At 37.6% G+C, this 24,684-nt stretch overlaps 2 protein-coding genes across 3 annotated transcripts; one reads left to right on the top strand and one right to left on the bottom strand.

Moving 5' to 3' along the window:
• Positions 1 to 4,002: 4,002 nt before the first annotated feature.
• Positions 4,003 to 10,403, bottom strand: LOC148637490 (uncharacterized). The gene is made up of 14 exons (XM_088623434.1): positions 10,306 to 10,403; positions 9,642 to 9,700; positions 9,186 to 9,470; positions 8,983 to 9,081; positions 8,593 to 8,740; positions 8,196 to 8,497; positions 7,885 to 8,092; positions 7,652 to 7,783; positions 7,410 to 7,540; positions 7,115 to 7,321; positions 6,970 to 7,026; positions 6,675 to 6,880; positions 5,730 to 6,579; positions 4,003 to 5,619 (listed from the first exon to the last, which is right to left on the bottom strand). Exons 2-13 carry the CDS (start codon positions 9,674 to 9,676, stop codon positions 5,954 to 5,956), a joined length of 2,436 nt encoding a protein of 811 aa, XP_088479560.1. The 5' UTR covers positions 9,677 to 9,700; positions 10,306 to 10,403; the 3' UTR covers positions 4,003 to 5,619; positions 5,730 to 5,953.
• Positions 10,404 to 11,684: 1,281 nt separating this feature from the next.
• On the top strand, positions 11,685 to 19,525 carry LOC148637489 (uncharacterized). 2 transcript variants are annotated; one of them, XR_015931346.1, is made up of 15 exons: positions 11,685 to 12,256; positions 12,863 to 12,921; positions 13,093 to 13,377; positions 13,481 to 13,597; positions 13,697 to 13,847; positions 13,978 to 14,279; positions 14,354 to 14,561; positions 15,132 to 15,263; positions 15,535 to 15,674; positions 16,215 to 16,421; positions 16,504 to 16,560; positions 16,648 to 16,865; positions 16,957 to 17,601; positions 17,911 to 18,488; positions 19,011 to 19,525. XR_015931346.1 is itself a non-coding variant. In XM_088623435.1 (14 exons), exons 2-13 carry the CDS (start codon positions 12,887 to 12,889, stop codon positions 17,580 to 17,582), a joined length of 2,478 nt encoding a protein of 825 aa, XP_088479561.1. In that variant the 5' UTR covers positions 11,685 to 12,256; positions 12,863 to 12,886; the 3' UTR covers positions 17,583 to 17,605; positions 17,911 to 18,453. The 2 variants fall into 2 exon arrangements, 1 of the variants encoding a protein (XP_088479561.1); XM_088623435.1 differs by lacking the exon at positions 19,011 to 19,525 and having other exon boundaries at positions 16,957 to 17,605; positions 17,911 to 18,453.
• Positions 19,526 to 24,684: the final 5,159 nt, after the last annotated feature.

Genomic DNA, 24,684 nt, shown 5'->3' with positions numbered 1-24,684 from the left:
TGTGTTTAACATTTTGGAAAATTGACCAAACGGATGACATATATTCGTTAATATCTCCAAAACTGTGCAAACTACAAGCTTAAAACTCAATGCACATGGAAGCAGAGACCCAGAGCTTTCATTTAATGTCCATTAACCCCGGTTTTAAACGCAACATCATGTCTGCCATCATAAGAATATGAGTCCATTATTTTGGAATATTGACCAAACGGTTGACATATTTTCGTTAATTTCTCCAAAACGGTGCACACCACAAGTTTAAAACCCAATGCATGTGAAAGCAGAGTACCAGAGCTTTCATTTAATGTCGTTTAACCCTGGTTTTAAACGCAGCATCATGTCTGCCATCAAATGAAAGTGTGTTTAACATTTTGGAAAATTGATCAAACGATTGACATATTTTCGTTAATTTCTCCAAAATGGTACAAACCACAAGCTTAAAACCCAATGCATATGAAAGCAGAGACCCAGAGCTTTCATTTAATGTCCATTAACCCCGGTTTTAAACGCAGCATTATGTCTGCCATCAAATGAAAGTGTGTTTAACATTTTGGAAAATTGACCAAACGGATGACATATTTTCGTTAATTTCTCCAAAACGGTGCAAACTACAAGCTTAAAACCCAATGCATATGAAAGCAGAGATCCCGAGCTTTCATTTAATGTCCATTAACCCCTGTTTTAAACGCAGCATCATGTTTGCCATCATAAGAATATGAGTCCATTATTATGGAATATTGACCAAACGGATGATATATTTTCGTTAATATCTCCAAAACGCTGCAAACTACATGCTTAAAACCCAATGCACATGAAAGCAGAGATCAAGAGCTTTCATTTAATGTCCATTAACCCCGGTTTTAAACGCAGCATCATGTCTGCCATTATAAGAATGAGTCCAATATTTTTGAATATTGACCAAACGGATGACACATTTTCGTTAATTTCTCCAAACCGGTGCAAACTACAAGCTTAAAACCCAATGCAAGTGAAAGCAGAGACCCAGAGCTTTCATTTACTGTCCATTAACCCCTGTTTTAAACGCAGCATCATGTCAGCCATCATAAGAATATGAGTCTATTATTTTGGAAAATTGACCAAACGGATTACATATTTTCATTAATATCTCCAAAACGGTGCAAACTACAAGCTTAAAACCCAATGCATATGAAAGCAGAGATCCAGAGCTTTCATTTAATGTCAAATAGCCCCGGTTTTAAACGCAGCATCATGTCTGCCATCAAATAAAAGTGTGTTTAACATTTTGGAAAATTGACCAAACAGATGACATATTTTCGTTAATTTCTCCAAAACGGTGCAAACTACAAGCTTAAAACCCAATGCATATGAAAGCAGAGATCCAGAGCTTTCATTTAATGTCCATTAACCCCTGTTTTAAACGCAGCATCATGTTTGCCATCATAAGAATATGAGTCCATTATTATGGAATTTTGACCAAACGGATGATATATTTTCGTTAATATCTCCAAAACGCTTCAAACTACATGCTTAAAACCCAATGCATATGAAAGCAGAGATCCAGAGCTTTCATTTAATGTCCAATAGTCCCGGTTTTAAACGCAGCATCATGTCTGCCATCAAATGAAAGTGTGTTTAACATTTTGGAAAATTGACCAAACGGATGACATATTTTCGTTAATTTCTCCAAAACGGTGCAAACTACAAGCTTAAAACCCAATGCATATGAAAGCAGAGATCCAGAGCTTTCATTTAATGTCCATTAACCCCTGTTTTAAACGCAGCATCATGTTTGCCATCATAAGAATATGAGTCCATTATTATGGTATATTGACCAAACGGATGATATATTTTCGTTAATATCTCCAAAACGCTGCAAACTACATGCTTAAAACCCAATGCATATGAAAGCAGAGACCCAGAGCTTTCATTTAATGTCCATTAAGCCCGGTTTTAAACGCAGCATCATGTCTGCCATCATTAAGAATATGAGTCCAATATATTAGAATATTGACCAAACGGATGAAATATTTTCGTTAAGTTCTCCAAAACGGTGCAAACTACAAGCTTAAAACTAAATGCACGTGAAAGCAGAGACCCAGAGCTTTCATTTAATGTCCATTAACCCTGGTTTTAAACGCAGCATCATGTTTGCCATCATAAGAATAAGAGTCCAATTTTTTGGAATATTGACCAAACGGATGACATATTTTCGTTACTTTCTCCAAAACGGTGCAAACTACAAGTTTAAAACCCAATGCATATGAAAGTAGAGACCCAGAGCTTTCATTTAATGTCCATTAACCCCGGTTTTAAACGCAGTTTAATGTCTGCCATCAAATGAAAGTGTGTTTAATATTTAGGAATAATGATCTAAAAGGATGACATATTATCATTAAATTCTCCAAAACGGTGCAAACCACAAGTTTAAAACCCAATGCATGTGAAAGCAGAGTCCCAGAGCTTTCATTTAATGTCGTTTAACCCTGGTTTTAAACGCAGCATCATGTCTGCCATCAAATGAAAGTGTGTTTAACATTTTGGAAAATTGATCAAACGATTGACATATTTTCGTTAATTTCTCCAAAACGGTACAAACTACAAGCTTAAAACCCAATGCATATGAAAGCAGAGACCCAGAGCTTTCATTTAATGTCCATTAACCCCTGTTTTAAACGCAGTATCATGTCTGCCATCAAATGAAAGTGTGTTTAATATTTAGGAATAATTATCTAAACGGATTACATATTATCATTAAATTCTCCAAAACGGTGCAAACCACAAGTTTAAAACCCAGTGCATGTGAAAGCAGAGTCCCAGAGCTTTCATTTAATGTCATTTAACCCTGGTTTTAAACGCAGCATCATGTCTGCCATCAAATGAAAGTGTGCTTAATATTTAGGAATAATGATCAAAACGGAGGACATATTTTCATTAACATCTCCAAAACGGTGCATACTAGAAGCTTAAAACCAAATGCATGTGAAAGCAGATACCCAGAGCTTTCATTTAATGTCCATTAACCCCGGTTTTAAACGCTTCTCATAATTTTAATATAATTTGTTTATAAAGCATAAGCAATCATTTTTTACATTAATATATGTGAACATAACATTTTAGCATCATACTAAGTCATAAATTATATTTAGTCCCTAATGTTGAAGTCCCTAATGTTGAAAGAAATGATCATTTGTTTAACATGCACGGGTCTGTCTCAAAGGATGCAGTGCTCCTGAAGGGTCTCATACCCTACATATCCCTCACATGTGGCACCTCAGAATGACTTCTAACCTTACCTGTTCTGTATTCAGTCCCTACTGCTCAATGCATGGTGTACATACCGCATACATGTGTCTTGAGAATGAGGAATGGGCCCCTGAGACAGTCATTTGCCTGTTTCACAAATGATCGTATTTTACTAGAGATTCTGTTTGGGATTCAGATGTGCATTCGGACAGCAATCCCTTTCAAGAAATGATACATTCTGGATGAGGTCAAAGGTGCTGGATTCTGTGTCTCTAGCCTCAACACAGTGATATATATATATATATGCGCAGTGGTTTGTTGGTACATGCCCAGGGCAATAATCAGAATGAGGATTTATTTCCACACGGGCTACAGTTAGTGTTGTGAAATACTTCAACACTCTGGATCGCAGATTTAGACCCCCTGCACTTACTTCTTAAAAAACAACAAATGAAGATATGTAGCAATCACATTGTAGCAGGGGTGACATTGACTTAGTGCTTCTACTACTGGACATGGGGTAAATGATCATATTCACCCCCGGTCGCTTCACTAAACGCTCTTCACTAAACTTACCAAATTCTCAGAGTAGAGTTATCTGTGAATTCCTTTGACCTGCTGTGGTCTGCGCAATCGGTAAGAATCACAGAAGAATGAGGGGCCAATTTTAATGTATTGCAATCTTATAGTTTGTTTCATACATTTTTTAGTTATGAGATCAAAAATTAAAAAAAATGTTTTAATCCCAAAACAAGAAGCAGTCATTGTTCATGATGGTCACAATTAGAAGTTGTATTGAAATTATATAGATCATCAAAAAGTTTGAAAAAGCTAATTGCACAATAATGTTTATTATTTTTTGATAAATTGTGGCAATGAAATATGACAGCATTCACAACTAGTATAATTAAATTCAATTGATTTTTATATAACATCTTTCATAACAAGGTTGACCTGAGGCACTTAACATAGCTGGGTGATGATACATGATGTGAAAGAGTAAAAGCCAGAAGATAACTGAGGAGAGGAACCAAAAACTCCTTAGTTAGGAGGAAAAAAAAAACCTCTAGGGGTCCAAGATCAACTGGCTGCCCAACCCCTCTGGGTATGCTAACATTATACAATTAGAAAAATAGTTTGGAGGTTTTTCTGTATTATTGATTTCTTCTTCCAAAGGTGTTAGGCAGGTGAAAAGTTGTGATTTCGTCCTGAGCCACAGCACTGTCGTCGTGGTCATCACACCTCTTCATGTACATCCTTGCATCTTTTCTGGTAGTGAATGGCAGGTGACAGCTACAAAAAATAGCATATGCATAATCATTATGATTGTGTTGAAAACAAAATTAAAAAATAAAAGCCTAAGCAACTCTGTGCATTAATATTTCTAATATTCACAATTGTGAATCATTTAAAAATCGAATCCAGTAGAATTAGGCTGTGAAACTGATCACATGCCATAAGCCCTATTCAAATTCCTGACTGAATTTCCAGGATGGAGACAATTTTATTTTGTTTAAGAAACTGATCTCTGTCGGGAATAGAAAATTCCAGTTCAGTGATAGAAACTAGCCATGTTAGCAGATTATTGCTTTACAGTTTAAAAAGTAATTAATTAATGTGGTCACAAATAATATCTTGGCTTTTAGACCACAATATGCTTTTAACAGTTTACTGAAAAAATGTTTCCTGCAGTTTAGCTCCAAAATGAAAATGAAATGGTTTCATTTTGTGTATGTCAAGGGTGTCCACTGTATAGAAATTCAATTTTAAAACATTACTGAAATGACAAAGCACTGGAAATACAGGTCTATCTAACCTCTAACTCATTAACAATGTTCATTGCTGTTGTCCTTAAACTTTTCAGAAATTGTATTTAAGAAAATAAAGCCATTGTTCCCTAGACTCATCTTTTGTGTTCTGTTCGCTGTGAATCAGAAAGGTGCTGTTCTTGAAGTCCAGTCAGTCTCTGTTATCTTTCTTCCCAAGAGGAATTCCATCTAATTCCATCAAACTTCTTTCTCTTCTGCTCGCCTAAGGATGAACTGAAATGAAGCAATTAGTATTTCAGTGGCAGAAAATAGGCTGTCATATACACCTCTCCAGTGCTTTTGATGCACAAATGGTGTCCTGCCGAAACATTCTTCTGTTTGGTAATGTTGGGCAGTTTCAAATGAAGCTTATCGATATGATTATCAAAAATCTATTTTGTAGATAATGAAAGAAAATAATAATAGAATCAGAGTAAGAATTATTATCAAGACTTATCTTTCTGTTCTCTTTCAATAAGAACGGTGTCATTAATGAAGTCCAGTCGGTCTCATTCCTTCTCTCTTCCCAAGAGGCTGCCCATCTAATGCTGCTGAAAACTCCATTGTCCATTCTGGGAATGCTGTGCTGTTCAGATAGTGTCAACAAATTTCAAAAATGGTTGTTACAACATAATATGTTGTAACAATGATTTCAAAAAGAAACTACAGAAGCCTTACAAATTAAAAATATCTCACCGTGCCAATGTGTCTTCAGGCTTCCCACGTACAAAAAGGCCCAAGGACTCCAGCAGTCTTAGAACCACTGCCCTGTTTACCTCACCAGACACGATCTCTATTCTGTTGTTATCCACGATGACCGTTCTTCAGGTGATTTATCATGTCCTTCCTCGCCTGTTGTGAGGTCATCCTGATCTCCTCTGCCGTGGAGAGGCAGAGGAGATAAAAGCTTTATTTTATGATCATTCGTCCAACCACTCCAGAGATTGTCCTTCTCCATTAAACGACTTCCTGGAGACACCATAATCATATAGGAGCTCTTCTCCCACTGCAATCTCTCTTTTTGCCAAGAACAGAATTGTTATGTCAGTCTTTTCGTCAATTACAAAAGATTCTTTAATTGGTCTGAGGTTGGCTTTTTTGTTTGAATGATTAATGCGCCTTCCAATTGTGTCCATATCCGGGTGACAGGTGCAGTGTTCTTCACGCGAATCAATGCACATTTTTTGTTTAGGTCCATCAAAAAAGAATAGATATCCCATGTCTCCTTCTGCCATCTGTGCCATTAGGGCTTCTCCAGCTGTCTTTGTGATAACCTTGCCATGGTAATCACATACCACCTCTCCCTTCTGGAAACGCCTGGAAGTTACAACCTTCTTCCCTTTCACAGGATCGTCAACGATGTGCAGGCCTCTCCAGGTTTGGAGTTTTACCAGATTTTCAATGTCCTTGCCATTTGGTTGGACTTCTACATGCGGCCTCCAGTTCTGAAGTACCTCGGACACAGCTGGTGTATTGGTTGACCATCCCATTTTTTCTATATAATGGGTCACTTGGCTTTCTGTTGGTAAACGTCTATTGTATTGATCTGTAGTGAGAAATCAGAAATCCACCCAAAGAATATATCCAGTAATAGACTCTTGAAATATTACTCTTTAAAAAGGGAAGAAATCCTGTTCTTACCGAATATGTTCTGTTGCCTCCTTTTCCTCTGCTCAGCTCTCCATCTATTGTAACAGTGGCGATCGTGAATGCCGGTCACTCTCAGGCGCTCTTTCTTTCTGGGAGGCTGCCCATCTAATGTCACGGGAAACATCTGTATCAGCTTCTGGAAGGCTGCAGCACCATCCATCTTTGGGCATCTATATGCAGCAGCTGCCACAGTGGACCTATTTGTAAAAAGAAAACTTAAATATCTCAGATCTAAGATAGAGTGGCTAAAAGGTAACTGAAAGAGGGATATTAAATTAAAACTTACCGTATAGCAGCTGTACGTTCTTGTCCATAGCCTGAAGATTGCTCTCCTGATCCTGAACTGAAGTTTAACAAAAATATGAGAAATTTATGTTTATCTTAAATATTGACTTTCAAATACTGAATTTTGATATCACTGTGACACTTACAGAGATCCTGCTTCTACAATGCCATGAATTAGTTCGCTGGCTGAGCACATGTCCTCATCTGTCAGCCTTCTGGCTAGGTTTTCAACAGTTCCATTTGAAACACCTAAATAATCATTCAGGATAGTTTTCTGATCAATAGGTAGCTTCTTTATTTCCATTTCAAATGCCCTTCTTGCAACATAGCAAGTAATCAGTGGTAGGTGGTACCTGCAAAACAAACATATAAAATAGTTGTTTTCAAGCCCCAGAAAAGTGAAAGGAAAATACATCAAAATAATTATATAATTCAATTTACTTCTCATGCAGTCTTCGCAGATCATAGGTAGGATTGTGAACTGGTTCTCCTCCCGCATACACAAAAAAATGTTCTATTTCCATCCTGCAGTTTGCATCACAGCGTAAGTTAATGAAGTAGCAGTGAAACATCTGAGAAAATAAAAAAAATAAAAATGCAGTTTAAATGCAGTATTCTTCACATACCATTGAATGCTAAAGACAGTTTTTAGCAATGAAATCTCAATAAAACCTCCAACTCACCTTTTCCTCTTCTTCATTTAGTGCAAAGGAAGCTAGTCGCTGAGTTGCAGCCATGCGCTCTTTGACAGAGATTATTACCCTGTTTTGGCCACTTTTATTCACAACAATTTTTCGCTGTATCCAATCCAGGACCTGAATTCAGAAGATTTTTTTAATACAAATATTAATTAAATACAATTTCTCGAAAAGAACATCTATAATCAAAATTCTCGGTTGTATGAAGGGATGCTTACTGTCATATTCTTTACCACCCCTGGGCGCTGAAGGTGCTTCAGCTGGAGAATGGCCTGCAGGTAAAGCATCACAACAATCCGCTCACTTGTGGTGATGTCTGCAGAGGTGTGCGTCTTGCTCAGTATCCGCTGCACATCTTTCTTTGCAACACTCAACACCTTCAAGCAATCGCTTAGTTTAGGTGGAGGACTCTGCAGCTGTGTTAGTCTGGGGGAGAGAGAGCAATACTATCAGCCTCCAAAAGGCAACATTTATGTGTTTGAATAGAAAAGCAAGTACAAGTTGAACCAACATTTAATAAGTAAAGTACCTCTTTCTGGTTATTTCCTGTCTGACACTCTTGTTGTTTCTCTTTTTTATGTCCTTTAGATTGCTCTGGAAGTCTATTAAACCCTTAGCTAGACTGCGATCCTCCACTTGCAGGTTAGTGTTTTTTCGGATGAAGAGCAGGAATCTGTTGATATTAATGATATAACCTGCAATGGTCTGGTGAGACAGCCCAGTCATCTTCAACTGGGAAACAAATGTCTGCATTTTGGAAATGTCCTTCAGAAAACTTAAGGAAACTTCCGATGGATCCGTAAAAAACAGGAACCTGGAGACATTTTCAACCTGAAAAACACATATAGAGGAAGTCATTATTTTTATGACCAACATCCGTGGTATGTGAAGTTTAAGCCGAGTAAAACCATGTAGCAAATACCTACCTCCTTGGAGCAGTTTACCATTCCCAGGCCCTGGATAAGGTATTGTTTAAATCCAGCCAGGAGAGGAGAATCAAGAGAGTGTTTTCTGTAAAGTCCAGCCAGGGCAACTCTTTTTCGGAGAGCTTTTAGATTACCTTTAACTGACACCCTGTAGATATAAGACACATGGACGATAACATGTATTATAAGTGTTTCCGTTTTCTTAGTTGGCTTCTGGGAGAAAATGGCTTTAGATGTGGCCCTGTGTGAATATGTATATCTACCAATTCACTGACATCCCAAATAAGGCTACATTTTTTCTTGCCTCTGTGAAACAAAATCTAATTTTATACATACAACGTGCAAATAAAAAATAAAGCACAAGAAACCCTATTGAGCAGAGAGTCTTACTGTTCCCCATCTTCCCCTTCCTCCTCCGCTTCTGCTTCAGTTTCTGGAGCAGCCTCTGGCATCTCTTCCTCCTGGACAGTGGCCTCTTGCTCAGGGCCGCTGGAATGCAGGTAGATTCTTTTCAACATGCTTTTACATAATATGTTGTAACAATGATTTAAAAAAAAAAACTACAGAAGCCTTACAAATTAAAAATATCTCACCTTGCCAATGTGTCTTCAGGCTTCCCACGTACAAAAAGGCCCAAGGACTCCAGCAGTCTTACAACCACTGCCCTGTTTGCCTCACCAGACACGATCTCTATTCTGTTGTAATCCACGATGACCCCGTTCTTCAGGAGATTTATCATGTCCTCCCTCGCCTGTTGAGAGGCCATCCTGATCTCTTCTGCCGTGGCGTGCTTCATACACGCCCTCTTCAAGTGAGCAGGAAGCTGATCAAAAGTATTCAGGCACATCTTGCACACCAGGGGAATCCTCGCGGGTTTCCTTTGAAAATAAATAATACCATCTGTGTATAGAAACAAGCTAAGACTGATTTCTTAAATTATCCTTAATTTTCTCTCTCATAGTTTGAGCATAATGATTTTATTGCATTTATATAAGAATTGCTCATTGCTCCAAAATAAATAATGGTTTCATAAAAAAGTGAACACTTACTTGGTCTCAGTCACAGACTTTCCAATAGAAGCCATTGTGGAGTTCAGCAACTGCAGGTCCTAGAAGTGGGGAAGGAATTGTAAAAGAGAAATTGACTTACAATACAGAAAGAATGGCTGAGGGTCACTGAAATATATATATATACAAATTCCAAAGACTGAGTCCATACAGGAACAACTACCTTTCATATTCAGTATAAGATGGAGAGATGAATTGGCCCTGAAAATCCACTGCAATGAGAAACTGCTCCTGCCATTGTATATGAACAAACATACATTCTCATCTATATTCATTTGCAGTTACACTATTGCAATTAATCTGTATCCATTCTGCATTCATATCTACTAGAAAGAGCTCTCAATTAATTAAATGCCCCATTGAACTGGCCCTGATTATACAATGCAAGGAGAAGTCTTCTAAGCCAATACTTGCAACCAGAAAGAGGCTGTATTTCAATTATACAATATACAAAACAATACCATTTAACACAAAGATATATTCCACACCTCAGCATGCACATGATGAGATTCTTGATATTAGATTAGTAGAAACAATATCAATGCACTGAGAGACGCTTAAGAATAAAGATGCATCTGCCTGACTGCATATTAGTTTTAAAAGGTTATCAGCAAATGCATTTAAAAGTAAAAATGTAAAGTCTTACCTCTTGATCGTAGTGGTGATTCAATATCCAGGACCTTAGTCAAGTCTCAGAGTTACTGTACCTCCTGTCTCGATTGCAGGTGAAAGTGAAAGGTATATTGCACTCAGCAGAAATATACCCCGAGCAAAGACTCCACCCCTCCCAGGAAACAGCACTTCCCTTTGGCAAAGCAGTGGGTGGAGGAAGCCTTTGTTACCATTATCAAACACTGAAATCGTTATAATTTAATTTTAAAAACATGGCTAAGCATAGTTTCAAGCATTAACATCCAAAGCACCTGTCTTAGGTGGGGCCAGTAGTTAGCCAAGCCATCTGAAAGATTTAGCATTTCCAAAGATGTATTTTGTAAGCCAGGTTCAATCATTACCATCCAAAGTATCGGTCTTCCCTTGGGGCAAGAGAGTTTCCTGTCTAGGAAACAGGACACATAGGAAACCCAAAGACAGACATATTTGTAAATGCTAATTCTTTTAATGCTGTTTTCTGGGAGGGGTTGAGTCTTTGCTCGGGGTAACTTAAAATACTAGAAAAGTCATGTTCTATGGTACAAGATAAATACAAAACTTTAGCTTTTATTTTAATTAGATAATTTAATTCAGTCCCATTTGCCTGTTTCACAACTGATCGGATTTTACTAGAGATTCTGTTTGGGATTCAGATGTGCATTCGGACAGCAATCCCTTTCAAGAAATGATACATCTCCATGCATGTGATAATCTTCCTTATATCATATAGTGCGTCTTTTGGACACTTTGTGGGCTTGAAATACAAAGAAAGTCATGTTCTATGGTCAAGACAAATACATAACTTTAGCTTTTATTTTAATTAGATAATTTAATTCAGTCCCATTTGCCTGTTTCACAAATGATCGGATTTTACTAGAGATTCTGTTTGGGATTCAGATGTGCATTCGGACAGCAATCCCTTTCAAGAAATGATACATCTCCATGCATGTGATAATCTTCCTTATATCATGTAGTGCGTCTTTTGGACCCTTTGTGGGCTTGAAATACAAAGAAAGTCATGTTCTATGGTACAAGATAAATACAAAGCTTTAGCTTTTATTTTAATTAGATAATTTAATTCAGTCCCATTTGCCTGTTTCACAAATGATCAGATTTTACTAGAGATTCTGTTTGGGATTCAGATGTGCATTCGGACAGCAATCCCTTTCAAGAAATGATACTTTCTGGGTGAGGTCAAAGGTGCTTTAACACTGTATTTAGGATGTGTTTGCAGTTATTCTGTGTCTCTAGGTTCAACACAGTGATATATATATATATATGCTCACTGATTTTTTTGGTACATGCCCAGGCCAGTAAGCAGTCTGAGGATTTATTTCCATACGGCATAGACCAGTAAATCAGTGAAGTAGTGCAACACACTGGATCATTATATTAGTAGAATTCGGCCCGGGCCTCCTGGTCCCCCGCCGGGGCCTGGCTCATTTATTAATCGTTAATCGTTATAATTTAATTTTAAAAACATGGCTAAGCATGGGTTTAAAGTATATTCAACAGTGCAGGTGCATTCAAAAAAACAGAGTTTCCCAAGCCCTCGGAAAGAATTAGCATTTTCAAAGATGTTTAGTTTCAAGCATTAACATCCAAAGCACCTGTCTTAGGTAGGGCCAGTAGTTAGCCAAGCCATCTGAAAGATTTAGCATTTCCAAAGATGTATTTTGTAAGCCAGGTTCAATCATTACCATCCAAAGTATCGGTCTTCCCTTGGGGTTTAGGAAACAGGACACACAGGAAACCCAAAGATAGACATCTTTGTAAATGATAATTTTTTAATGCTGTTTTCTGGGAGGGGTTAAGTCTTTGCTCGGGGTAACTTTCTGCTGAGTGCAATATACCTTTCACTTTTCACCTGCAATCGAGACAGGAGGTACAGTAACTCTGAGACTTGACTAAGGTCCTGGATATTGAATCACCACTACGATCAAGAGGTAAGACTTTACATTTTTACTTTTAAATGCATTTGCTGATAACCTTTTAAAACTAATATGCAGTCAGGCAGATGCATCTTTATTCTTAAGCGTCTCTCAGTGCATTGATATTGTTTCTACTAATCTAATATCAAGAATCTCATCATGTGCATGCTGAGGTGTGGAATATATCTTTGTGTTAAATGGTATTGCTTTGTATATTGTATAATTGAAATACAGCCTCTTTCTGGTTGCAAGTATTGGCTTAGAAGACTTCTCCTTGCATTGTATAATCAGGGCCAGTTCAATGGGGCATTTAATTAATTGAGAGCTCTTTCTAGTAGATATGAATGCAGAATGGATACAGATTAATTGCAATAGTGTAACTGCAAATGAATATAGATGAGAATGTATGTTTGTTCATATACAATGGCAGGAGCAGTTTCTCATTGCAGTGGATTTTCAGGGCCAATTCATCTCTCCATCTTATACTGAATATGAAAGGTAGTTGTTCCTATATGGACTCAGTCTTTGGAATTTGTAAATATATATATTTCAGTGATCCCTGAGCCATTCTTTTTGTATTGTAAGTCAATTTCTCTTTTAAAATTCCTTCCCCACTTCTAGGACCTGCAGTTGCTGAACTCCACAATGGCTCCTATTGGAAAGTCTGTGACTGAGACCAAGTAAGTGTTCACTTTTTTATGAAACCATTATTTATTTTGGAGCAATGAGCAATTCTTATATAAATGCAATAAAATCATTATGCCCAAACTATGAGAGAGAACATTAAGGATAATTTAAGAAATCAGTCTTAGTTTGTTTCTATACACAGATGGTATTATTTATTTTCAAAGGAAACCCACGAGGATTCCCCTGGTGTGCAAGATGTGCCTGAATACTTTTGATCAGCTTCCTGCTCACTTGAAGAGGGCGTGTATGAAGCACGCCACGGCAGAAGAGATCAGGATGGCCTCTCAACAGGCGAGGAAGGACATGATAAATCTCCTGAAGAACGGGGTCATCGTGGATTACAACAGAATAGAGATCGTGTCTGGTGAGGCAAACAGGGCAGTGGTTGTAAGACTGCTGGAGTCCTTGGGCCTTTTTGTACGTGGGAAGCCTAAAGACACATTGGCACGGTGAGATATTTTTAATTTGTAAGGCTTCTATAGTTTCTTTTTGAAATCATTGTTACAACATATTATGTAAAAGCATGTTGAAAAGAATCTACCTGCATTCCAGCGGCCCTGAGCAAGAGGCCGCTGTCCATGAGGAAGAGATGCCAGAGGCTGCTCCAGAAACTGAAGCAGAAGCGGAGGAGGAAGGGGAAGATGTGAGCTCTGAAGAACTCTATCAGCAGTAAGACTTTTTATTTTTCAGATGTATCTATTTGTTACTAAAATTCGAATTTGTCTTATAGGTATAAAATGTTTAAACCGTTGTTTTATATCCTTACAGGCCCCGAGTAGTTAAAAAGTATCAGCAGGCTCTCCGGAAGAGAGTGGCCCAAGCTGGACTCTATAGAAAGCACTCCCTGGATGCTCCTCTCCTGATTGGATTCAAACAGTACCTTACCAAGGATCTGGGAGTGGCAAATTATTCTCAGGAGGTATTTATTTTTTAATGGCATTTAAAATTAAGCAGTGGTATCTTCATTGTACATGTTTTTATTCCTTAGCTTAAAATTCACCCATGTGAAATGATGTCAGCCATAAACATCATGACTCTATATTTTTCAGGTAGATAATGTTTCCAGATTCCTGTTTTTTATGGATCAGACAGCACCTTCCTTAAATTTTGTAAAGGACATCAGGAAAACACGTGATTTTTTTAACGAAATGAAGACAATTGGACTTTCTCACCAAACAATTGCAAATTACATCAAGAACATTAATCGTTTTCTGCGCTACATCCTGAATGCCACCAATGTTAGAGTGATGGATCCCACCCTGGCTAACTTCATCATCAACTTCCAGAGTATTCTAAAGGATGTTCAGAGGAAAAACAGCAAGGATGTCACACAAGAAATTACCAGAAAGAGGTACTTTTCATTTTAAACTTTTTTTACAAAGTTTTACAAAGATGATGTTGATAACATTACTCTTTCTCCCACAGATACAGACAGTTGCAGCAACCTGAACCAAATACCACAGAATGTTGGAAGGTGTTAAGGGTTGCAAAGAAAGATGTGTTGCACGTACTGGGCAAGACATACAGCTCTGAAGAAATCACTGGAGCAGAGCAGCTTCTTGTGATGTATTACCTGCAGGCCGTTCTCCAGCTGAAGCACCTGCAGCGGCCGGGGGTGGTTAAGAATATGACAGTACGTATCCCTTCATACAACATAAAAAGTAAATGTTATACACACACATATATATGGGATTCTTACAGTGTAACAAAACAGTTCTTTCCAGACCCTATGCGGTGACACCATCCAGAATTGTGAGGAAACACTGGGGAAAAAATCATGCAGGAATACAGGGATGAAAACAGGGGGGCATGTCCATGCAGTGCTGGTGATCCGGGGAAGTGTGGCCGAGGCAAACAATCCAAAGAATAAGTCCAAGGAAGAATCCCAAAAAAAAGCAAAGGTCCATGGCCATGTAATCTATCCAAAAACCAGGCATTAAAAACAGGTGCCGGGTCGGGACCGGCAGGGGGAACAGGAGCAGGAAGCTAAAAACACAACGGAGCCAGGCACAATGTGGAGATCAGGTACAGAGCCTCGAGTGAAGTGAGCGCCTGGCTTTTAAAGTTGAAGTGAAACAGGGTAGGAACAAGGAACAGATGCGAGGAATGAGGCAAATGAGGAAGGGCTTGAGCGCCCTTAAGAGTAGGGGTTTGCGATTGTGATACAGGTTGGCATATTTATTTTATTTTCTTGCTATTACAGGTTGAGGAATGGATGCAAAGAAAGAGTGTTGTTTCACCAAGTGGACAAAAAATGGTCATAATTGGTGTGAAAGAGCACAAAACTGCATCACAGCAATTGGCGTCCTTTGCATTGAATGAAGAAGAGGAACATGTAAGTTGATGGCTACACTGAAATACCCCTTAAGGGTTGTGGTAGAACTGGAACCTTCCTGTCAAGCGGTGGGTGCAAAGCAGAGTAACACACATAATGTGACACCAGTCCATCACAAGACACACAGACTTAAACCACAGGCAATTTTCATAGAAGCCAATTAAAATACATGTTAATATAGAAAAAAAGACCTCTCCCTGTATAGCTACCATCATTTGCAATATCTAAGAATATTTGGAATGTACCATAATTGCATTTTGTTTTCCATCAGATGTTTCATGTGTACTTCACACAACTGCGCTCTAATGCCAAGGACAGCAGCTGTGGACAGGAGGAAGAGAAGTTTTTCATTTCATCTAATGGAGATCCTATTTACAATCCTTCCAACGACTTGAGAAGACTGCATAAGAAGTAAGCAGAATAATATTATAATAATAATAATAATAATAATAATAATAATAATAATAATAATAATAATATAAATTAAATATATACATATTTAATATAAACTGATGGGAAAAAAGCAACACCTCCACACTCTGCCCCCAGCCTGCAGCATGCCAATGGCTCCCTTCCTCTTTTCTGGTGACATTCGAGGCATTATGGAATGCACAGACAACTGACTAGGTGTGGCCTTTTCCTTGCTGTGACCTAAGCTTTGAATTAAGTCTTTTTAAAAGGTGACCTGTTTCTGACAATGTTTCACCTGGACCTCATTGTAGTGCACCTAATGAGCTTTTGCGTGATTGCCAAGTTGCAATGCCTCACTGTACTAGCTGTATTGCTGGTCAGACAAATTGACAACTTTTTGTGAAAGTACATAAGCTATAACTATAGTAACTAAAGTATAGTATTATTATTCCGGAAAATGTTGTATTTCTTTTGTCCATCAGCATCTTTTTTTTTGGTGAGTTGGAAATGATCACATATGCTTGCTTGTTTATTTTGTAGGTACTGCTTGCCATTCATTACTAGCCAGGTTGCCAGGAGGGCATTTGAGACGGCCGCAATAAATGTAACAGATGCACAGAAGAGCATTGTTGCGGATTATTTAGCCCATTCCAATTCTACGGCAGAGAAACATTATAGAATGCTGACACATGCCAACATCTGCTCAGCAATCGAAGTGATTGAAGGCTTTGCAGAAGAAGGATCGCAGTAAGTGTCACTGTGATCTCAAAATGAGTAAACAAAATCATTATCTCCCAAAAACTACAATTGCTTATTTTTTTAACTTCAGGTCAAGCTCAGGGGAGCAAACATCAGACTCTGAACAACAATGCACACCAATTGTGGAGTAAGTTGGAATCTAATATCCCATTTTCATTCATTTTTTCATTGTGTTACAAAGACCTGTGATATTTTATTTAAATATTTACAACAGATCAAGGTCAAGATCAACTATGGCAGCTGCAGGATTTACTTCTACGAAGTTGAATGATTCTACAGCCTTCCAACAACTGATACAGGTGTTTCCGGTGACATTAGATGGACAGCTTCCCAAAAAGAAGAAGCGTGTTAGCCTGACTGGAAGTCATGACCGTCACTGTTATGACAGGTGGAGAACAGAGCAGAGGAAGATGAGACAGCAGAATATTATTGGTAAATGTACAAGTCAATTATTTTCACCAACAAACACTTAATGTAAGTTTAGAATATATTCTGAGAATGTATATTGTCGTTTTCTTTTCAGACCATTACCCTAGACACTTACCAACAGAAAGACAGGTAACCTGCTATATTCAAAAGATGGGATGGTCAGCCAATGCATCAACAGCATCTGATGTTCTTGAGAAGTGGAAGCCAAACTTGGAACTGCCACCAAATGATAATAAAATTAAAAAGTTGGTAAAGCGTCAAAGCTGGAAAGGCCTGCACATCGTTGTCGATCCTGTGAAAGGGAAGAAGGTCTTGACTTCCAGACGTTTCCAGAAGGGAGAGGTTGTGTGTGATTTTCATGGTGAGGTCATCACAAAGACAGCTGCAGAAGCCCTAATGGAACAGATGCCAGAAGGAGGAATGAAATATTTATTCTTTTTTGATGGACCTGTACAAAAAATGTGCATTGATGCTCGTGGTGAACACTGCACCTGTCATCCAGATAAGGAGACGATCGGAAGGCAGATACATTTCTCTAAGAAAAAGGACAACATCAGACCTGTATTAGAGACATTCATAATCAACGAACAGCCCATCCTGACAATTCTGTTTTTGGCAAAGAGGGATATTGCTGAAAGAGAAGAGCTCCTCTTTGATTTCAGTGTTTCAAGAAAATCATTTCAAGGAGAAGAACAGCCTCTGGAGTGGTTGGATCACTAAGCATTTAAAACAATACGTAGTAGGTATATGAAAGTACATGTTTTGCAGATATTTATTTTCTTGTAGCTTGAAATTATGGTTAGAATTCTGTTTATTTTATTGTCTAGAATATGGCATTTCTCATTCTCATCTGCAAGTATAGCAAGTATATTGGGGGGGGGGGGGGGGGTATGAGATGCCCAACAAATGATTTTCAGAAGAGCATAGAGCCAAATTAAATACCCCAGTCATTTGTTACTGCTTAAAAATGCCACATGCTTTAAACAAAACAAAAAAAAGATTTAAAGATGTGAACCATTTTTGAAATTTGTTGACACTATCTGAACAGCACAGCATTCCCAGAATGGACAATGGAGTTTTCAGCAGCATTAGATGGGCAGCCTCTTGGGAAGAGAGAAGGAATGAGACCGACTGGACTTCATTAATGACACCGTTCTTATTGAAAGAGAACAGAAAGATAAGTCTTGATAATAATTCTTACTCTGATTCTATTATTATTTTCTTTCATTATCTACAAAATAGATTTTTGATAATCATATCAATAAGCTTCATTTGAAACTGCCCAACATTACCAAACAGAAGAATGTTTCGGCAGGACACCATTTGTGCATCAAAAGCACTGGAGAGGTGTATATGACAGCCTATTTTCTGCCACTGAAATACTAATTGCTTCATTTCAGTTCATCCTTAGGCGAGCAGAAGAGAAAGAAGTTTGATGGAATTAGATGGAATTCCTCTTGGGAAGAAAGATAACAGAGACTGACTGGACTTCAAGAACAGCACCTTTCTGATTCACAGCGAACAGAACACAAAAGATGAGTCTAGGGAACAATGGCTTTATTTTCTTAAATACAATTTCTGAAAAGTTTAAGGACAACAGCAATGAACATTGTTAATGAGTTAGAGGTTAGATAGACCTGTATTTCCAGTGCTTTGTCATTTCAGTAATGTTTTAAAATTGAATTTCTATACAGTGGACACCCTTGACATACACAAAATGAAACCATTTCATTTTCATTTTGGAGATAAACTCCAGGAAACATTTTTTCAGTAAACTGTTAAAAGCATATTGTGGTCTGAAAGCCAAGATATTATTTGTGACCACATTAATTAATTACTTTTTAAACTGTAAAGCAATAATCTGCTAACATGGCTAGTTTCTATCACTGAACTGGGATTTCTATTTCCGACAGAGATCAGTTTCTTAAACAAAATAAAATTGTCTCCATCCTGGAAATTCAGTCAGGAATTTGAATAGGGCTTATGGCATTTGATCAGTTTCACAGCCTGATTCTACTGGATTCGATTTTTAAATAATTCACAATTGTGAATATTAGAAATATTAATGCACAGAGTTGCTTAGGCTTTTATTTTTTAATTTTGTTTTCAACACAATCATAATGATTATGCATATGCTATTTTTTGTAGCTGTCACCTGCCATTCACTACCAGAAAAGATGCAAGGATGTACATGAAGAGGTGTGATGACCACGACGACAGTGCTGTGGCTCAGGACGAAATCACAAATTTTCACCTGCCTAACACCTTTGGAAGAAGAAATCAATAATACAGAAAAACCTCCAAACTATTTTTCTAATTGTATAATGTTAGCATACCCAGAGGGGTTGGGAAGCCAGTTGATCTTGGACCCCTAGAGGTTTTTTTTTCCTCCTAACTAAGGAGTTTTTGGTTCCTCTCCTCAGTTATCTTCTGGCTTTTACTCTTTCACATCATGTATCATCACCCAGCTATGTTAAGTGCCTCAGGTCAACCTTGTTATGAAAGATGTTATATAAAAATCAATTGAATTTAATTATACTAGTTGTGAATGCTGTCATATTTCATTGCCACAATTTATCAAAAAATAATAAACATTATTGTGCAATTAGCTTTTTCAAACTTTTTGATGATCTATATAATTTCAATACAACTTCTAATTGTGACCATCATGAACAATGACTGCTTCTTGTTTTGGGATTAAAACATTTTTTTTTTAATTTTTGATCTCATAACTAAAAAATGTATGAAACAAACTATAAGATTGCAATACATTAAAATTGGCCCCTCATTCTTCTGTGATTCTTACCGATTGCGCAGACCACAGCAGGTCAAAGGAATTCACAGATAACTCTACTCTGAGAATTTGGAAAATTAAGTGAAGAGCGTTTAGTGAAGCGACCGGGGGTGAATATGATCATTTACCCCAGTAGAAGCTACTGGGGCCGGTAGTTTGCAAAGACTCCACCCCTCCCAGGAAACAGCACTTCCCTTTGGCAAAGCAGTGGGTGGAGGAAGCCTTTGTTACCATTATCAAACACTGAAATCGTTATAATTTAATTTAAAAAACATGGCTAAGCATGGGTTTAAAGTATATTCAACAGTGCAGGTGCATTCAAAGAAATAGAGTTTCCCAAGCCCTCGGAAAGAATTAGCATTTTCAAAGATGTTGAGTTTCAAGCATTAACATCCAAAGCACCTGTCTTAGGTAGGGCCAGTAGTTAGCCAAGCCATCTGAAAGATTTAGCATTTCCAAAGATGTATTTTGTAAGCCAGGTTCAATCATTACCATCCAAAGTATCGGTCTTCCCTTGGGGTTTAGGAAACAGGACACACAGGAAACCCAAAGATAGACATCTTTGTAAATGATAATTCTTTTAATGCTGTTTTCTGGGAGGGGTTGAGTCTTTGCTCGGGGTAACTTAAAATACTAGAAAAGTCATGTTCTATGGTACAAGATAAATACAAAACTTTAGCTTTTATTTTAATTAGATAATTTAATTCAGTCCCATTTGCCTGTTTCACAACTGATCGGATTTTACTAGAGATTCTGTTTGGGATTCAGATGTGCATTCGGACAGCAATCCCTTTCAAGAAATGATACATCTCCATGCATGTGATAATCTTCCTTATATCATATAGTGCGTCTTTTGGACACTTTGTGGGCTTGAAATACAAAGAAAGTCATGTTCTATGGTCAAGACAAATACATAACTTTAGCTTTTATTTTAATTAGATAATTTAATTCAGTCCCATTTGCCTGTTTCACAAATGATCGGATTTTACTAGAGATTCTGTTTGGGATTCAGATGTGCATTCGGACAGCAATCCCTTTCAAGAAATGATACATCTCCATGCATGTGATAATCTTCCTTATATCATGTAGTGCGTCTTTTGGACCCTTTGTGGGCTTGAAATACAAAGAAAGTAATGTTCTATGGTACAAGATAAATACAAAACTTTAGCTTTTATTTTAATTAGATAATTTAATTCAGTCCCATTTGCCTGTTTCACAAATGATCAGATTTTACTAGAGATTCTGTTTGGGATTCAGATGTGCATTCGGACAGCAATCCCTTTCAAGAAATGATACTTTCTGGGTGAGGTCAAAGGTGCTTTAACACTGTATTTAGGATGTGTTTGCAGTTATTCTGTGTCTCTAGGTTCAACACAGTGATATATATATATATATGCTCACTGATTTTTTGGTACATGCCCAGGCCAGTAAGCAGTCTGAGGATTTATTTCCATACGGCATAGACCAGTAAATCAGTGAAGTAGTGCAACACACTGGATCATTATATTAGTAGAATTCGGCCCGGGCCTCCTGGTCCCCCGCCGGGGCCTGGCTCATTTATTAATTAGTTTCAAGCATTAACATCCAAAGCACCTGTCTTAGGTAGGGCCAGTAGTTAGCCAAGCCATCTGAAAGATTTAGCATTTCCAAAGATGTATTTTGTAAGCCAGGTTCAATCATTACCATCCAAAGTATCGGTCTTCCCTTGGGGTTTAGGAAACAGGACACACAGGAAACCCAAAGATAGACATCTTTGTAAATGATATTTTTTTAATGCTGTTTTCTGGGAGGGGTTAAGTCTTTGCTCGGGGTAACTTTCTGCTGAGTGCAATATACCTTTCACTTTTCACCTGCAATCGAGACAGGAGGTACAGTAACTCTGAGACTTGACTAAGGTCCTGGATATTGAATCACCACTACGATCAAGAGGTAAGACTTTACATTTTTACTTTTAAATGCATTTGCTGATAACCTTTTAAAACTGATATGCAGTCAGGCAGATGCATCTTTATTCTTAAGCGTCTCTCAGTGCATTGATACTGTTTTTACTAATCTAATATCAAGAATCTCATCATGTGCATGCTGAGGTGTGGAATATATCTTTGTGTTAAATGGTATTGTTTGGTATATTGTATAATTGAAATACAGCCTCTTTCTGGTTACAAGTATTGGCTTAGAAGACTTCTCCTTGCATTGTATAATCAGGGCCAGTTCAATGGGGCATTTAATTAATTGAGAGCTCTTTCTAGTAGATATGAATGCAGAATTGATACAGATTAATTGCAATAGTGTAACTGCAAATGAATATAGATGAGAATGTATGTTTGCTCATATACAATGGCAGGAGCAGTTTCTCATTGCAGTGGATTTTCAGGGCCAATTCATCTCTCCATCTTATACTGAATATGAAAGGTAGTTGTTCCTATATGGACTCAGTCTTTGGAATTTGTATATATATATATTTCAGTGATCCCTCAGCCATTCTTTCCGTATTGTAAGTCAATTTCTCTTTTAAAATGGTACAAGATAAATACAAAACGTTAACTTTTATTTTAATTAGATAATTTAATTCAGTCCCATTTGCCTCTTTCACAAATGATCGGATTTTACTAGAGATTCTGTTTGGGATTCAGATGTGCATTCGGACAGCAATCCCTTTCAAGAAATGATTCATCTCCATGCATGTGATAATCTTCCTTATATCATGTAGTCCATCTTTTGGACACTTTGTGGGCTTGAAATACAAAGAAAGTAATGTTCTATGGTACAAGATAAATACAAAACTTTAGCTTTTATTTTAATTAGATAATTTAATTCAGTCCCATTTGCCTGTTTCACAAATGATCGGATTTTACTAGAGATTCTGTTTGGGATTCAGATGTGCATTCGGACAGCAATCCCTTTCAAGAAATGATACTTTCGGGATGAGTTCAAGGGTGCTTTAACACTGTATTTAGGATGTGTTAGCAGTTATTCTGTGTCTCTAGGTTCAACACAGTGATATATATATATATGTGCTCACTGATTTTTTTTTGGTACATGCCCAGGCCAGTAAGCAGTCTAAGGATTTATTTCCAGACGGCTTTACATTATACACAATTTGAGTTCATTTTAAAAAGTAAAAGGTTATGAAAGGAATGCAATTTCATAAGAAAGATAATACCGATATGCATGTGATAATCTTCCTTATATCATGTAGTGATAATCTGGATAAGGTCAAATGTGCTTGAACACTGTATTTAGGATGTGTTTGCAGTTATTCTGTGTCTCTAGGTTCAACACAGTGATATATATATATATGCTCACTGATTTATTGGTACATACCCAGGCCAGTAAGCAGTCTGAGGATTTATTTCCAGACGGCATAGACCAGTAAATCAGTGAAGTAGTGCAACACACTGGATCATTATATTAGTAGAATTCGGCCCGGGCCTCCTGGTCCCCCGCCGGGGCCTGGCTCATTTATTAATCGTTAATCGTTATAATTTAATTTTAAAAACATGGCTAAGCATGGGTTTAAAGTATATTCAACAGTGCAGGTGCATTCAAAGAAAAAGAGTTTCCCAAGCCCTCGGAAAGAATTAGCATTTTCAAAGATGTTGAGTTTCAAGCATTAACATCCAAAGCACCTGTCTTAGGTAGGGCCAGTAGTTAGCCAAGCCATCTGAAAGATTTAGCATTTCCAAAGATGTATTTTGTAAGCCAGGTTCAATCATTACCATCCAAAGTATCGGTCTTCCCTTGGGGTTTAGGAAACAGGACACACAGGAAACCCAAAGATAGACATCTTTGTAAATGATAATTCTTTTAATGCTGTTTTCTGGTAGGGGTTGAGTCTTTGCTCGGGGTAACTTAAAATACTAGAGAAGTCATGTTCTATGGTACAAGATAAATACAAAACTTTAGCTTTTATTTTAATTAGATAATTTAATTCAGTCCCATTTGCCTGTTTCACAACTGATCGGATTTTACTAGAGATTCTGTTTGGGATTCAGATGTGCATTCGGACAGCAATCCCTTTCAAGAAATGATACATCTCCATGCATGTGATAATCTTCCTTATATCATATAGTGCGTCTTTTGGACACTTTGTGGGCTTGAAATACAAAGAAAGTCATGTTCTATGGTCAAGACAAATACATAACTTTAGCTTTTATTTTAATTAGATAATTTAATTCAGTCCCATTTGCCTGTTTCACAAATGATCGGATTTTACTAGAGATTCTGTTTGGGATTCAGATGTGCATTCGGACAGCAATCCCTTTCAAGAAATGATACATCTCCATGCATGTGATAATCTTCCTTATATCATGTAGTGCGTCTTTTGGACCCTTTGTGGGCTTGAAATACAAAGAAAGTAATGTTCTATGGTACAAGATAAATACAAAACTTTAGCTTTTATTTTAATTAGATAATTTAATTCAGTCCCATTTGCCTGTTTCACAAATGATCAGATTTTACTAGAGATTCTGTTTGGGATTCAGATGTGCATTCGGACAGCAATCCCTTTCAAGAAATGATACTTTCTGGGTGAGGTCAAAGGTGCTTTAACACTGTATTTAGGATGTGTTTGCAGTTATTCTGTGTCTCTAGGTTCAACACAGTGATATATATATATATGCTCACTGATTTTTTGGTACATGCCCAGGCCAGTAAGCAGTCTGAGGATTTATTTCCATACGGCATAGACCAGTAAATCAGTGAAGTAGTGCAACACACTGGATCATTATATTAGTAGAATTCGGCCCGGGCCTCCTGGTCCCCCGCCGGGGCCTGGCTCATTTATTAATTAGTTTCAAGCATTAACATCCAAAGCACCTGTCTTAGGTAGGGCCAGTAGTTAGCCAAGCCATCTGAAAGATTTAGCATTTCCAAAGATGTATTTTGTAAGCCAGGTTCAATCATTACCATCCAAAGTATCGGTCTTCCCTTGGGGTTTAGGAAACAGGACACACAGGAAACCCAAAGATAGACATCTTTGTAAATGATATTTTTTTAATGCTGTTTTCTGGGAGGGGTTAAGTCTTT

The sequence above is a fragment of the Lepisosteus platostomus genome, unplaced genomic scaffold (genome assembly GCF_059453375.1).
Source record: "Lepisosteus platostomus isolate fLepPlt1 unplaced genomic scaffold, fLepPlt1.hap1 Scaffold_119_H1, whole genome shotgun sequence".
Lineage (NCBI taxonomy): Eukaryota > Metazoa > Chordata > Actinopteri > Semionotiformes > Lepisosteidae > Lepisosteus > Lepisosteus platostomus.
Note: the sequence above shows the minus strand (reverse complement) of the source record. Positions and strands in the feature narration are given on the sequence as shown.

What these genes read in the sequence shown, in the direction of transcription:
- LOC148637490 (XM_088623434.1), bottom strand. Translation starts at nt 9,676, where the DNA reads ATGGCTTCTATTGGAAAGTCTGTGACTGAGACCAA. An exon ending in CAGGAAATAACCAGAAAGAG is followed by an intron (nt 8,093 to 8,195) that starts GTACTTTACTTA and finishes TCTCTCCCCCAG; the next exon opens with ACTAACACAGCTGCAGAGTC. An exon ending in TAAATGAAGAAGAGGAAAAG is followed by an intron (nt 7,541 to 7,651) that starts GTGAGTTGGAGG and finishes TTATTTTCTCAG; the next exon opens with ATGTTTCACTGCTACTTCAT.
- LOC148637489 (XM_088623435.1), top strand. Translation starts at nt 12,887, where the DNA reads ATGGCTCCTATTGGAAAGTCTGTGACTGAGACCAA. An exon ending in TCTGAAGAACTCTATCAGCA is followed by an intron (nt 13,598 to 13,696) that starts GTAAGACTTTTT and finishes ATATCCTTACAG; the next exon opens with GCCCCGAGTAGTTAAAAAGT. An exon ending in CAATGCACACCAATTGTGGA is followed by an intron (nt 16,561 to 16,647) that starts GTAAGTTGGAAT and finishes TATTTACAACAG; the next exon opens with ATCAAGGTCAAGATCAACTA.